General features: G+C 34.2%; 2 protein-coding genes and 1 long non-coding RNA gene across 9 annotated transcripts; 1 reads left to right on the top strand and 2 right to left on the bottom strand.

The window, feature by feature from the left end:
- Positions 1-5,638: 5,638 nt before the first annotated feature.
- On the top strand, positions 5,639-6,524 carry LOC113717781 (major allergen Pru ar 1-like). Its single transcript, XM_027242588.2, has 2 exons — positions 5,639-5,911; positions 6,012-6,524. Exons 1-2 carry the CDS (start codon positions 5,731-5,733, stop codon positions 6,329-6,331), a joined length of 501 nt encoding a protein of 166 aa, XP_027098389.1. The 5' UTR covers positions 5,639-5,730; the 3' UTR covers positions 6,332-6,524.
- A 436-nt stretch (positions 6,525-6,960) lies between these two features.
- On the bottom strand, positions 6,961-9,968 carry LOC113719378 (uncharacterized). 7 transcript variants are annotated; one of them, XR_011825502.1, is made up of 5 exons: positions 9,789-9,968; positions 9,521-9,674; positions 7,345-8,621; positions 7,088-7,219; positions 6,961-6,991 (listed from the first exon to the last, which is right to left on the bottom strand). It is a non-coding gene; the product is annotated as an uncharacterized lncRNA (long non-coding RNA). The 7 variants fall into 7 exon arrangements; XR_011825503.1 differs by having other exon boundaries at positions 6,961-7,219; positions 9,521-9,679; XR_011825507.1 differs by having other exon boundaries at positions 6,961-7,265.
- Positions 9,969-13,788: 3,820 nt separating this feature from the next.
- Positions 13,789-14,602, bottom strand: LOC113717728 (uncharacterized). The gene has a single exon (XM_027242526.2). It carries the CDS (start codon positions 14,539-14,541, stop codon positions 13,945-13,947), a length of 597 nt encoding a protein of 198 aa, XP_027098327.1. The 5' UTR covers positions 14,542-14,602; the 3' UTR covers positions 13,789-13,944.
- Between the last annotated feature and the right edge of the window lie 277 nt (positions 14,603-14,879).

Below are 14,879 nucleotides of genomic sequence, written 5' to 3'. Positions count from 1 at the left end.
AAGTTACAAATTTAAATTTGTCCAAGACAATGAAATTGGTATCCTCCATGATCTCCAGTTACATGAAGAAATAGTAAATTTTATATACACTGACATGAAAAAACACTGAATATCATGGTTGGATGCACGACACATATGTAAAATTTGAGTTTCAAATTCAAATTTCGATTATGTGACATGTATTCAATAGTGAAAGTGTATGCACTATCAGTATATAAAAAATTAATTCAAAAGGAATTTTATAGTTAACTGATATTGGATATTAAGTCATGCCATTCGAATTACAATAAAGTCAACAAGTAGAAACAAACAAATATAACTTGCAGTTAATCCAATTCAAAAGGCGTAAATTGGTTATAGTGTTTGCTGGACAAGTCATGGCAACCATTGGAAAAGACAACCCTTTGGACGTCATATGACATCCAAAATTTTGCTGCAATCGTGATTATTTTTTTCGTCACATTGATGGCAAAATGAAACTAATTTTGATGAATGGGTAAGAAAATCAACCAAAACGATAAAGTCAACCAAAAATTCCATTCATGATAAGAAGCAAAAGTATTGACATTGAGTTTGTGAAGATTAATTGAACTTTATGTTCCATAAGATTGTAGACTAGTTTGGTTACAAAAAATTTTAAGTTCCATAGGATTGTAGACTAGTTTGGTTACAAAAAATTTGATTTGTGCCTCTGTAATTACCACTTTTAATTGCACTAACAATGTGTACATAAATTTTATATAAATACAGCTCCACTAATTTTATTTCAAATACAATTTTGAATAGGATTGTTGGATCCTTATTGATCCAGTAGAGAGCATCAGATTGGTCAAAAACCAACTACTAGGCATGTAGTTTGTGCTGATCAAAATAAAATTTCTCACACCATATGCTATATCTGCAAAATGTCTACACAATGCACACACTAACACAGGTATGCAATGTATCGACTCATACAGGAGACGGGTTTTATGACAAGAGATGTAGACACTAATAAAATAATGTGGAAAAATACAACATTTTAACTATGAACCAAAGTTTTTAAGGTGTTAATTACTCTTCAAAATCCTCCTAAGTGGTTGATCTTGATTAGATTTAATTTATCCATATCCTTTGCTATCCTACTATGACCCCAATGTAAAGAAATATAGACCATTATTAGTTAGCAATTTTTTTAAATTTACATTTTTTGTTTTTAAAATTTTACTTTGTTTTGGCTTTTTGATTAAGGAGTTATTAAGAGCAAAGGTAACGTTGTCAATTTATGACCTTTGATAGGAATATTTAGTCTTGTCAAGTTAACAAAGGAAGTAAGTGAGATTTTAAAATTTTGAGGGGAGCTAAGTGATATTATAACAAACCTCAGGGAGATTTCTGAAATTATCCCTTAATAATAAGTAGTCATAAATATATTGGTTATATATTTCTTTTAGACACAAAAAAATAAAAGATCCTCCAAACTTGAGAGTTGAGATTCTGATACGTAATGTAAGGGCGCATATAAATCTTAAAGGTTGTTAAAACTGATTATGTACAGTGGCTTAGACATTACTTCAATAGAAAAGCAACTATCTCCAGCAATGAGAAGAGTACAATATTTATTAGATGGGTATTAGTGGGAACACTAGGCAACTTACATTCTCCATAGTTATTCAGTGATAAACAATTTGGTGATGATGCTTCATGCTCCCTCCGGTAGAATAAAAATACCAAGGAGTTTATGGAACTGGAGGGCAAAAGATTACACATTATGCTTTAATTAGTGTGATCTATATATATGCAGATGAAAATCCATATTCAATTATGCATGCACATTTCTTATCTTACAAGATATAAAATTGTGAAGGGATCAAAGCTGAGTCAAATATGGACTGGTTATATGGTAATTTTGACGACTTTGAGTGGCTTTTGTATGGTAAGTTAGGCCATTTTATTTCGTTATTTTGAATAATTTGTACTTAATAGTTAGTGTATTTGGATAGGAGATTATTTGGAATAATTTGTTTAAAAACATACTGTAGCACTTTTTTAATGTGATGTATGTGAGATAAAAAAATAATTAAAAAATGTGCTTACGATACAAGTAAGTCAATCAGTGTGTATAAATAAAATGTAAATAAGGTGCAAACCAGACACACTCAGCAGTGACTCTTCAGTTTTCATGTGTTGAATATTCAAAATTGTTTAGCACTAGGCAAAATAGACCGGCACTTCTTTAAGGTAACATGTTGGGAGCCCACAACTTGGCTTGTGAAATAAATAATTGGTTACTACAAGGCTCTTTTCTTTGACTTCTGTAGTTGTTATCTTTGGAGAATAATGGAAGTGACTCTAAATTATGTTTAAAATTTGATAGAAAACATTTGCTAGAGATCGTTTTGTGCGTCTTTGGCAAAGTAGTCGTTTTTCGTATTGGCATCCTAAAGCGTAGTCATAAAATTGTCGAGGTTAATGTTCTAACTTTTGTTGGAGGATCATTTACATAGGTTAATTTGTTACTGAAAAATGCTTTTTGGAACATCCTTTGCTTTTGGACTGGTCTCAAGGCAGCAAAGTTTCTCATACATATTCCTGTTTGTCTCTTTAAGTTTTATTTAACGAACGTTGCAGGCTTTGTATGTGTTTTTATTTTTTATTTTTTTTTTATGGGTGACGGGTGATGTGGAGAAGTCTGTTGCCCTGGTGGTTGATTGGCCTTTTTAAATGGCTGAAACAATTGGGAGGGGCCATGGTTTGAGACTTGCATATACATATATATATATATATAATAACTCTTTGTGTGATTAATTTTTCATACACTAACACTGTATATATTAAGAGGTTTAGATGCTTGTTGCATCATTATAATTATAATTATAATTTTAAATTTCGTTCATATAATATGTATCCAAACCCGTTACTATACACACTATTAATGTATGAAAACTGATTATGAGAACACATCGATCTCAGTATATGACTAATATATGAGGTAGGTTTAGAAGTAATGCATTAAGAATAAGTAAATCCCTCGACTCTTTCGTACCAATACAAAGCCAAGGGAAAAGAATTTGCAAGTTTTACAACTCATTTTTTTTTTTTACAGTGCAAGTGGGAGGGTTTAAACCGCAGAACTCTCACTATTTGTTTTGACTTGTTCTAAGATTAAAAAAAAAAGTTAAATTTAGGATGCAACCCTCAAATACACTTTTTAAAATAATATTTAACTTTCAAGTTTGAATAACACAAAAAAATCGAATAATGTTAGTATCTTTTTCTTAGATTTTTTTTTTCAAAAATTGGCTAAAATTTTTTACGCCAATCTCAATTTACTATTGCTTGACCTATTCCACTTAACATTCGTTTTAGCAACAGCTTTGTCAATGTTCAACAAATGAAGGAAAGCAACCCTTCAAGAAAAAAAACAAGAGTTGGGCAAAAGTACAACCATGAACTTAGGAACTGCACATTGTGGGCTCAAATTGTTTGGAATTATATAGTCGCTGCACCTTTTGTCAATGCTAAATCTTAAAATCAAGAAATGTGGTTCCAATTCTTCAAAATCAACACTAATAAGTAATTGCGGTCGGAGCACACCAATACTGGCGACGAAGTCAACTCAGCATTTTATACTGTGGTTCAGGAAACTTCAATACGTGGCAAATGCAATGCCGCGCCAAGTTTCTTGTGAATTGATTAGTTTTGACTTTCCATTACACAAAAAGAAAAGAAAATATAAATTTATCATTTTAGAAAGAACTTATTCTAACTTTAAAATACTATTCTGACATTATCGCCGGCCTTAGTTTTTTTTTTAAATAAAATATCATAATTGCGTTAAAATCTACATTAATGATAGAAATTACATCATCAAACATAATATCAAAAAACAGATTTGAAGAACAATAAAAATTATATTATAAAATTTCAAATTCAAAATATGAGATAAAATAATTATAATTCTACGAACATATATGATCTGCTAATTAACTGTTTCAAGTCTAGATATTATGGTAAAATCTGGTGAATAAATCCAACAAATTCCATATCTAATAATCAAGATCTGAAAAAACTCAGATCTAATAAGATACTAATAAATTAGACCATTAACAAATTCCAAATATTATCACCGGCCTCAGTTGCTTTAGTTGGATGAATTTTTAAGATACTAATAAATCAGACCATCAACAAATTGCGTCCATTTTACTCAAAACTATACATCACAATCCAACAAAGTTGGATTATCAGTGCCCATTAGTGTCAAAATTTACATCACAATACCTCGCCAGCACAAGAAGACTGACCATGAAGTCCAGTAGGGGTGCGCACAGGTCGGGTACCCGCCCCTAACAAGATTTGGCTGACCCGACCCTAAAATATCGGATCAGCCATTTTGCGACCCTAACCCGCTCCTAATATTTTCGGGTACCCGCTATTCGGGTACCCGAAAAAAAGGGGCGGTCATAGGGTACCCGCTCCTAAAAAAAAATTATTTTTCAATAAAAAGATATTTTTCACTTAATATCAATATGTTTTCCAATAAAAAAAATATGCTTTCCAATTAATATTGGTAGAGATATTATAATCAAAATCCATACATCACCATTCTCACATATTTCATCCAATAATCAAACTGATTTCATAAATTTAGTACATATTACAATTATAATATCTAATAGATAAAACGAAATTTTATAATAATTTTGAGTACATCACCATTCTCACGCATTTCATCCTTCTACAATATAACAAACACATGGATAATAAGTATATGACAACTTTTTCAACTTCCTTAAGGATGTTATGGTACAAGATTGCATCCAAAATGAGTCGATTGTGGAATCAAATCCGGAAAAGAATTGAACAGAGCTAATAATTTTTGAAGAAAGTATAACCAAAATAATCTTGAAAAATTTTCCCCAACTTTCTTACATCGTTGGAATAGACCTTGTTGCATTAAAGGTGATGAAAAAGAAAAATAAATTTCTTGCACTAAAATAAAAGGAGGCAAATTTAAGAGGCACAATTGCAATAAAATAAATAAATAAATGAAAGACACAAATGTTTTAATTATCTAGCTAACAAAAAATTGGAGCTCCAAATACAAATTCTTGATTGAATTGATGAAAAATTTGTAGGAAAGATCGATGGAAGTAAAATAAAAATGAAAAAGGATGAAAGGAACGAACAATTTTTATGATAGAGTTTCACAAATTTTTCTTTGTTTATTCATTTGGTTCAGATTTCGCCAAGAATATTCGCTTTTTTTAGACAAAATGAGGAGAGGCGGATCATATGAGATTAAAATATGAGGTTGTGAACCACTTTACTTACACTTATGATTAAAAATTATAAAATTATATAATGAACCCTTTTTTTTTTAATATTTAGATAATATATCTTGCGGGTCGGGTACCCGCGAGTTTTTATTTTGCTGATCCGTATCCGTATCCGTTTTTGCGGGTACCCGACCTGTGTCTGCCCCGCTAAGAAAAATAGGATCGGATATCCTATTTTTCGGATCGGATCGGGTTAGCCGGGTTTCGGATCGGACCGGGTTTTTTGCCCACCTCTAAAGTCCAGTGTAGGTCCTTTGTATTTAGAAGATTCACACTACAATTTCATTCTATAAATACCATCTCCAGTCGCATTGCTTAGCACCCCAGATCCTCTTCAAGAACTACACATTTCTTCAAAGCCTTTGTTCCTGAAGAGAACTTTTGTTTACTCCCAAACACCAAGCAAGGCATCATGGCCCCTCTCACTTGTGATTATGAGGTCCCCTGCTCAATCCCTCCTGCAAGGTTGTTCAAGGCCTTCATCCTTGATGACCACTTCATTACTAAGGTGCTGCCACAGGCCATTAAAAAGGTCGAAATCGTTGAAGGAGATGGAGGAGTGGGATCCATCAAGTTGATCACTTTTGGTGAAGGTTAGTTCTAAAGATTCACTTAATCATCATTTCATAATTTTTTGTCCATAAATTCTAATAATTTTATATATATATTTTTTGAACTTTGTTGAATGTTTAGGTAGTCAATATAAGGGTGCAAAACAAAGAGTCGATGGAATTGACAAAGACAACTTCACCTACAGCTATACTATTCTTGAAAGCGATGCCTTCAGTGATAAGATTGAAAAAGTAGCTAACGTGATTAAAATCGAAGCCTCAGCTGATGGAGGGTCAATCTGTAAGACCACCAGCACATACTACCCCAAGGGCAATATCGAGTATACCGAAGAACAAATTGAGGGAGCAAAACAGCAAATTAAGGCAGCAAAAGAAAGGTCCTCGGCCATGTTCAAGGCTGTGGAAGCCTACCTCATCGCAAATCCTGATGTATACAAGTGATCAATGCTGCTTCATATATGTCCACATACTTGTTGGATGATTGAAATAAACATATTGAGGATCTGTTTTCTTTGGTAGCTCTTTTCTTGAGCTTCAATTGTTGGGTAATGCGATTTTAATGTATCATCAAACTGTGTTTTGCTTGTAATATTTTACCGGTCATCAATAATAAATCTTGTTTGAAGCTTTGATTTGTGATTGCGCCGTGAGTGACACCTAAATTTTTAATGCCTATGTCGAAATTTGAAGCACCTCATTGATTGGAGAATCCTCAGAAGAAATCTATCACCATTTTAGCAATTGCCAAAAATTTGCTTATGTAGTTTAAGGTTAAGAAATGTCAAAGTTGGTTAGTTGAGTTCTTCACTATCTATGGAATCCATAGTTTCTGTTGATTATAAATGTCTACAATTGTTGCATCATTGACTATTAGCACCCATAAGTATGCTTATACAAGTGTCTAGCCTCCAACTCAGATGGAGTGCTAAGAAAATACAAGAAAAGTGAAAATTTTGTTTCAAAAAACAGTCATCTATAGTTATTTATACAATTATTACTAAAGTGGTCCAATCAAATCCCTTTTTGAGTATAAGGGATTTCAAACCGAATTTAGCAACTTTCATACTCTATTTTGCCAGTGAGAAGGTGTCACCTGTGGAGCTGAACACAGCAGAGTAACCATCATTAGTTTAATTTCCAGAGGGACTGACGTATAAACTGAAACTTTTGTTATATGATAAATCTCCACAACAATACCCTTCAATGTGGAATTTCTATCAAGTTTGGTTATCGTCTTGAAATGAAGATTCTAGACCTGACAGGAATCTTCTCGAAGGGAAGGGCGGATACCAGCCAACTTGTCTAACTGATTCAACCTTAGTTGCCTTGCTGTGGCAATTAACACACTTGGTCAGAGACTTCCAAAACTTGGTTCCTTAACAAAAACAAAGTTCATTCACTACAACTACTTTACAGGAGCCAATACTCTTTTTTCTTATTTGGGGAAATCTTACCTCTCTTCTGAGTTTATCAGCTGCTATTGATGCCCTCTAAGGGAGAACTCCAGATGCACTGAGAAAATTAAGATTCCTAACATTCTGCAGCAACAATCTATCAGGTATATGCCCATCATCCATTAACATGGTGGAGAACTTCCATCAGGCTTTGTGCTCGTGCTTCCCCATCTTCATCTTTATCAGCTTGGAAGCAACAACTTTACTGGAGCTCTTCCACTTTCACTATCAAATTCTACAAAGCTAAGGCTGTTTAAGTTGTCAAGCAACAGTTTTACTGGAAAGGTGTCAATTGATTTTTAAAACCTACAACAGCTTATGGAGATACTTCTCCAGAAAAAAACTAATGTTGTTAGTGGGGAACTAGATGAGCTCAATCATTTTTGAATTCACTAACTGCAGCAATCTGGATTTTACGATGAGCTATAACAAATGATGCATGCAGATTCTCCACTAAGCTTGTACAGTTTGCAGTAACTTCACACAGGTTTATGGTGACATTCGTTGTGCATTGGTGATCTTGTCAACCTAAATTGGTTATTTATGGAGTATTATGACAAGCCCACTGCCCTTTTTTCCCACTGGAATTGGTAATCTTCAAAAGCCAAAAAAGGCTGAACTTTATCAGGAAACCTTCCATATCCTATGGGAAATTGTTGCTCTTGAATGATCTATGGCTGAATGAAAACAAATTAAAAGGATATACGCCTGCAAAATTTGGAAACTGTCAAAACTTACTAGTTCTCAATCCTTCCAGAAATAAGCTCAATGGAACCGAAGTAGAAAGTCTCTTCAGTATAGCATTGTTATCAATCATTAAGTCTAGCACAAAACCATTTAACTGGATCTATTCCTTCAATTCTGGCAACCTGAAGAATTTTGTTGAGTTGGCCATATCTGAAAATCATTTATCTTGTCCAGAGAACTTTCTTGGGACCTGCAGCAACCTAGCATATTATACCTAAAGGGGAACTTCTTCCAGGGGCCTGTCTCTCCAGCTAAGCAGAGTTCACAACTAAGATCTTTCTCTCAACAACTTTATGAAGAATCTATTATATCCTTTTGCAGACATTAGTGCTGTACCAGTTATCAGACATAATAGTCGTTACAGTGGTGCACCTGTTCTTAGCTGTAGAGATGCAACGTCAGAAAACGAAAGCTACGGAAGATGTATGTTATCCACAAAATGATCCCTTCAGTAGTTTCTATGGTTCTTAGAGCCACCCTGTTGTTGTCTTTTATCTACTGCTTTATTTGGAGCATAAAAAAAGTTTTCCCTGCAGAATCAACCACAGAAAATCCATTCCTGGAACATTCTTACAGGAAAACTACTTCAAGCAAATAATGGATTATCCAAAGACAAAGTAATTTGTATGCTAGCTTTGGTGCTGTTTAGGATAATTTGACCACAATGGACTAACTATCACTGTTGAAGTAATCAATTTTCAACATAAAGGAGCTTCCACAAGTTTCTTGTTGAACATCATCTTTAGGCAAGTGTTTGGCAGAAATCATATTAAGATTACAACTGCTTGCTCGAGTATTGATTTTCACAAAAATGAGTTTATAGCTCTACTTCTTGATTAAATGCCCAAGGGACGTCTAGACAAATAGAAACATCCAACAAACTAAATCTTTTTCAAAGAACAAATATTACATAGGAAGTTCAATTCATTACGTTCACAACCAGTGCCAGAAACAAATAATTTATTGTGATATAAAGCCAGGTAATGTTCTTCTTGCCATGATATAACGGCTTGTGGGAAATTTTCGGTTAGCCAGATTTCTACTAGAAGTGAAAACTTTGTATAAGTATGGTCCAACAGGAGTAAAAAGGAACTGTAGGCTATGGAGGTCCAGGTTGATAAATTTTTGCTTTGCTCGGAATTTGCAACATTGTTCTTTCTAAAAGAAGTTATAAAAAAATAAAACCCTTAAAAAAATAGCATTAACACATACCATATAACTAACGAGGTATTTCTCAAATTTCAAAATGTTTATGATTCTGCAACTGTCTAAAGCTTCCATATACAATTGTTTGATTTGACTAGTTGACATTTAGCCTGCTAAATACTGTGGTATCTTAAGTCCTCATGTTACAGCATTCTTTTCTTTACCCAACAGTTCGAGGTTTCTAGAGTAACATCAGATGGGCAATTATAAAAAATCTTCTTACTTGCAAATTCTTGAAAGATGCCTGAATATGGACCAGGAACAGAGCCATCAAGGAGTTGGGCTGTCTACAGTTTTGGTATCTTGATCCAGCAGACGACGACCAGCAAGAGGCCAATGGTCACTATCCACAACTTTGCCAGGATGGTTTTGCATGACTATACTATAAGAAATGTGGATACAATTAGCTCTAGAGTATGAAGACGAAGAAGAGAAAACAGAGTTAATTGACTAGAAAAAGTCTTTCAAACAAGAGAGAGATGGTGACTTACTGAAATATTGCTTCATTCAGTAGTCGATGTTGGATATGACAGTTCTAAGGAATCACCACAAAACAGATTGGAAATAGCAATGCTCTCCAAGAGCTGTGAGATTTCAGGGAAATCCTATGACAACATGTCCGTTCCATGGTGACCTGATGATCTCATACACCAAGCTATGCTCAGAAGAGAAAGAAACCCCACCCCCACCCCCCCCCCCCCTTTCCCAAAAAAAAAAAACAACACAGCAAGACAAAACTAAAGAACAAAGAAGAAAGTAGATGTAAGGTTGGGATAATGCCAGACCTTGGGCATAAATTCCTATTGTAATTACCATATAGAAAAGTAACACGGGTAAAATCAGGTATTCCCTTGTGATGTGCATAAACAACTCTTACTATAAAGATAAATTTACAGGCAAGACCAATTTCTTTTGCTTTGCTCTGTCAGTAACAACTATCAATATGTCCTTTACATGCTTGAAGAAATTAGACCAGAAAGTTTACCTAATAAAAGCTACTATATTTTGACTAAAAACAACAGACTGAAATAGAACAAACTTAGAACCAAAATTTAGAGTAACACAAGATGCCAAATAGGATAAAACACCATATATGAAGAAACAAAACTTAGAATCTATCTCAAACAAAGAATAAAGTCCAACAAACTTTTCAGAACATTTAGCCGCACTATAACTGCATAATTGAAACAAATGCCCAGTCAGACTACATCATAACAACTCATAACTTGCAGCCCTTCAGTTTAATTCCAGGGATTTATTAGAGATATGGTAATTCAGAAACACACATAAGTTTGTTAGCATAAAGAATAGAGTGTGAAAACAGGAAACTCAGGGGATTTAGAAAAGAGAAATGCTAGTAAAGCACCAACAAAAGAAAAACAAAAACTATCAAATCTCATACAAACCAAGTCATGGACAAGTGGCCTCTACCTATTTCTCCCAAGGGAGTGATCAAAGGATACTAGAAAGGAAGAGTGGGTTGAGAGAGAGAGAGAGAGAGAGAGAGAGAGAATACTCCGTTCTAAAATAAAAGAGTTGCAGACAGAAGTGTGAACATAGTATTAAAATGCCAATTATAAAATTGGAAGTTTATCTCCCCACTCTTTACTTAATAGCCAAAGTGAACAATATGATATTGCATGCACAATTGTGCATTAGAATGTGGATTGGAATTGCCAGATATGGATTTACCATTTATTTTAGTATTTCATTTCAATTGAAGTAGATAATATAACTGCAGTTTATTATTGAACTAACAAAGCATTTGGAATCTGACAAACTAACACGCCTAATTAAGGTAATGTTTTCTGCAAATTATCCCTTTACTGATCTTGGCACGGGGATTCCTTTGCTTGCAGCTAGTTGTAGATAACTAAAAGCACTCTTCTGGATCTTTAAGTTCCACAAAGTATCAAAACATAACATCTAGAAGTATACAACCATGAGAGCCTACATCTCCTGTAACTAATACTTGCACATTCCAAAAGGAAAATATAAAATCTCATACATGAAAACCTTTTAAATGCACTCCGACAAAATTGTTCTCCTCTCCTGGTTGGAAAAGATGAAGGTTACTCTAGGAAATAAATGTAGAGCTTGATAGTAATGGAATCAAATCTCAACAATCAAGCTTTTGAAAGTGTAGCAGACAAAACTAATTTCATGGAAAGCATATTGGATGTCATCATATTCCAAGCGGCAAGTATTAATCAAGTAGCTTAGACAGCATTTATATTAGAACAAAAACTAAAAAATGGCTTAATCTCCATAAAGGAAGAAGTTATTGTGTTTGATAAAGCATTCCAAATATGTATAAAGCAGTATATTCTTCTATCCAACAAATAAAATTTGTGCAAATACCAATACAAGTTCATAAATCTGTGGTTGATGATTAGGTTGGATCAAAACAAATAATAATTAGGCTGGGTCCTAGAAAATAAAAGCAGATCATTCCTAATTAAAGAGAAAATTGTGAAGAAAGAACTTGCAGGTTTCTTTTCAGGCAAAAATGGCCTGGACACAAAATCTTAGCCAGGTCATGCCACTAGGGTTTAGTGATATAAAAGAACTAAAGCAGTCAATGATTTCAAAGATCACAAACACAAGTAAGCAATGTATGGGTTCCATTGTGCATTTCATCCATAATCTGCATAACAGAACTTCTAAATTACCGCCAGTATGATGCTAAAATATTGATCTGGATCATATTCTGTCACTTGCATCATATATACATCGAACTCTCTTGTCCATTCTGAAATCCTAAACAAAACCTGGATGTGCTCCTACTCACACCAAAGAGATTGCAGGCACAATTCTTCATCTAGGACATCAATCATATTAGAATTTCATTCTCAACAATTCATCAGTAACCAGAGATCAAACCACTAATTGTTGGAAACTACAGGCCCTTGAGTACAATGAGTTTCAATATTGATGGTAAATAGTTTTAACTAAACAGAGGGGGGAATTTTCTGGATAGAAATTCTATTTGCAGAAAAGACATAACCACAGACGACTATACCTCTGCGTTCTCAAGCTTTTGCACAAGCCTTGGCTTTCTATTTTAGATTCTTTCCTTGCCAGTCTCCATCAAAAGAGACGAAAGATGAGGTAAAGGAGAGGAAATTTGTAAAAGACAGAGGCAGTATTTTAGTTGCAACTACTTTCACTTAATGCCTCTTTCCATTTCAAATCAAAAGATCTCCAAAAATAAAAGCTTGAAGCGTCAAATGATACCCAATTATTGGATCCTGCTTGCACAAAGATGAAGTGCTGTATTTGCAGAACTACGAGCGTGAAAAGAAAGAAGTCTTGCTCTTTTGGAGATCAGAAATCCAGTTAAGAAAAAAACTTAATACATTTATGGCCTATTTTTGCATTACTAAAATAGTTAACACCACATCAATAAGGATGGTTAGCATCTAGCAATAAGATTATTGCATCATAGCAACAGAATTTGTCTACTCTAGATTCCACTCAAACAGGCAATGTGACAACCCAATTTGGAATCCATCAAGTGGCAACCTCTTCAATTATTTTAGTATAACGTGAAATATTCCAAATATTTAAGCTTTAACCCATTGCACTGTTTTGCTAGCAGCAGGTTGAAGATTCAATTAGAAAAGATAATGACATAGTGTACAGTATTTCTATTATTAATCACATAGTTTTCTAAACATCCAAAATGGTGAAAAATTATCAAGGCACCCTTTAGAGCAATCTGGTCTGCCTCCACATAAAGTTGACAGAAATGCAAGTAGAAACTATTCAGAACTTGCTAGTGCTAGTCTATGTCATCTGCAACCCCCAATCATTGTTTTGCGGAAACCAAGATTCCTTTAAGCATGATCAAATTTTTTACATGCAAAGGAGTGAATAGTGTTAAAATGAAGAGTCTCTTTACAGAGTCTTTTCTACGTAAATATGAATACCTAAGCCAAATGAATTGGAAGAGTTCTTAACCACTTGAAAGACCAAAAATTAGAAACATATGCAGTGAAACAGCTGAATTGCGGAACCAAGCAATTGCAACTTTGGTCTGAATTTGAGAATCAAGGTCTACTAACCACCAATTTTTGAGCTTTCCATGAAGTAATTCTACTCAACTTTCTAACAGTATGCGATTTTTCCCAAGGCTCACTCCTAGTTTTAAAGCAAACCCAGCTAACTTCAAAGAAAATGCAATCGGAAAACAAATATGGTAATAAAAATTTTTCAGACAATCACTGTGGTAGGATGAAAGAATCATTCAACAGAAAATCATGATGCAAAATAATGCTCCTTGGAGTGTTTCAGAAGATAGAGTAAAACTAACATATTCCAAAAGACCACTAATTTTAGGCCTGTTAGCATATCATTCTACAGTTTAAACTTAGAGATAGTGAAAAAATCTGACCTCCGTCCAATGAAAGCACCGTAAGAGAAAAAAACAATTAAATTTTTCATTATGTAAACCAAATCCCATTCTTACGTCACACCAAATACAGAAGATTATTCAGCAATGTGTATTTAATTTATGCTTCAAAACAACAACAATTTAGAAATAAGTAGAAAGTCTCAAAATTTTGATTCTTTATGAATTAGCTCTAACTCTTACAGTTTGCAGAGAATGACAATTGACAAAAACAGTCATACTACACCCACTCATCATTTCCCTTTACTCTTTTTCCCCGCATCAACACCATGACCATCATCCTCCTCCTCATCACTAACATCATCAGCATCACTAGCAGCATCATCATTAGAATTAGAGGGAGGAGAAGGGTCAAGCCTAGCAGCATCAATAGCCCACTTAATTACCTTCTCCACTTCATCTTCTTCTCCAGCACCATCATCATCCATCAACTGCTGCTGCTGCTGCACTTGACCATCTCTAACAGAAGTATTATACGAAGGAAGAGAACTCTTGAGAGCAGCAAATCTTGCAAAAAGATCATCACTTTCATCGATATTTTGCAAAACCTTTTCTGGGTTTTGCTGGGTTGTGCCTGCTGTATCATCAAGCTTTGATTTTGATATTGATTTTGAATTTGATTTTGATTGATGGGGTTTTTTCAGGGCTAGAAAGCGTGAATCAAGATCAGGGTCAATGCTAGAAAATTGAGAGGAAGAGTGGGTCATGTGGGAATTGAGGCTGAGTTTAAGAAGCATATCATCTTGTGCAGCTTTCAGCAATTCATCCACTTCATCTTCTTCAACTGACTTCTCCATCTTCTTTCTGCCGTTGTAATTACTACTACTCATTCTATTGGATTGGAATTTTTGGGCTCTTTCTCTCCGATATTACTAATTCTTGCTTTTCAATTGTTGGAGTGCAATTTGGGAAAAATATGCAGAGACTTAATTGCAATTTGCCCCCTAATTAGGAATTAGTTTCACTTTTGCCACGCTATATAAGTTTTATGTACACTTTGCCCCCCAAGGTTTAAAAGTCTAGTGTTACTTCATTCATGCGCAAGAGTGTTATAATACTATAGATATCCTTGACTATTTTTTCCCTAGAGTGAAGGGCCAAAATTATCACTCAACTATTAAAAATGGGACAGTTTGATCACCTAACTTTTTTTGTGACAAAAAAGGTC

The sequence above is a fragment of the Coffea arabica genome, chromosome 11e (genome assembly GCF_036785885.1).
Source record: "Coffea arabica cultivar ET-39 chromosome 11e, Coffea Arabica ET-39 HiFi, whole genome shotgun sequence".
Lineage (NCBI taxonomy): Eukaryota > Viridiplantae > Streptophyta > Magnoliopsida > Gentianales > Rubiaceae > Coffea > Coffea arabica.
This window is presented reverse-complemented; position numbering and strand designations above follow the sequence as displayed.

Coding starts and splice junctions, on each gene's coding strand:
- LOC113717781 (XM_027242588.2), top strand. CDS start 5,731: ATGGCCCCTCTCACTTGTGATTATGAGGTCCCCTGCTCAATCCCTCCT. Junction 5,912..6,011: donor GTTGATCACTTTTGGTGAAG/GTTAGTTCTAAA, acceptor TTGAATGTTTAG/GTAGTCAATATAAGGGTGCA.
- LOC113717728 (XM_027242526.2), bottom strand. CDS start 14,541: ATGAGTAGTAGTAATTACAACGGCAGAAAGAAGATGGAGAAGTCAGTT.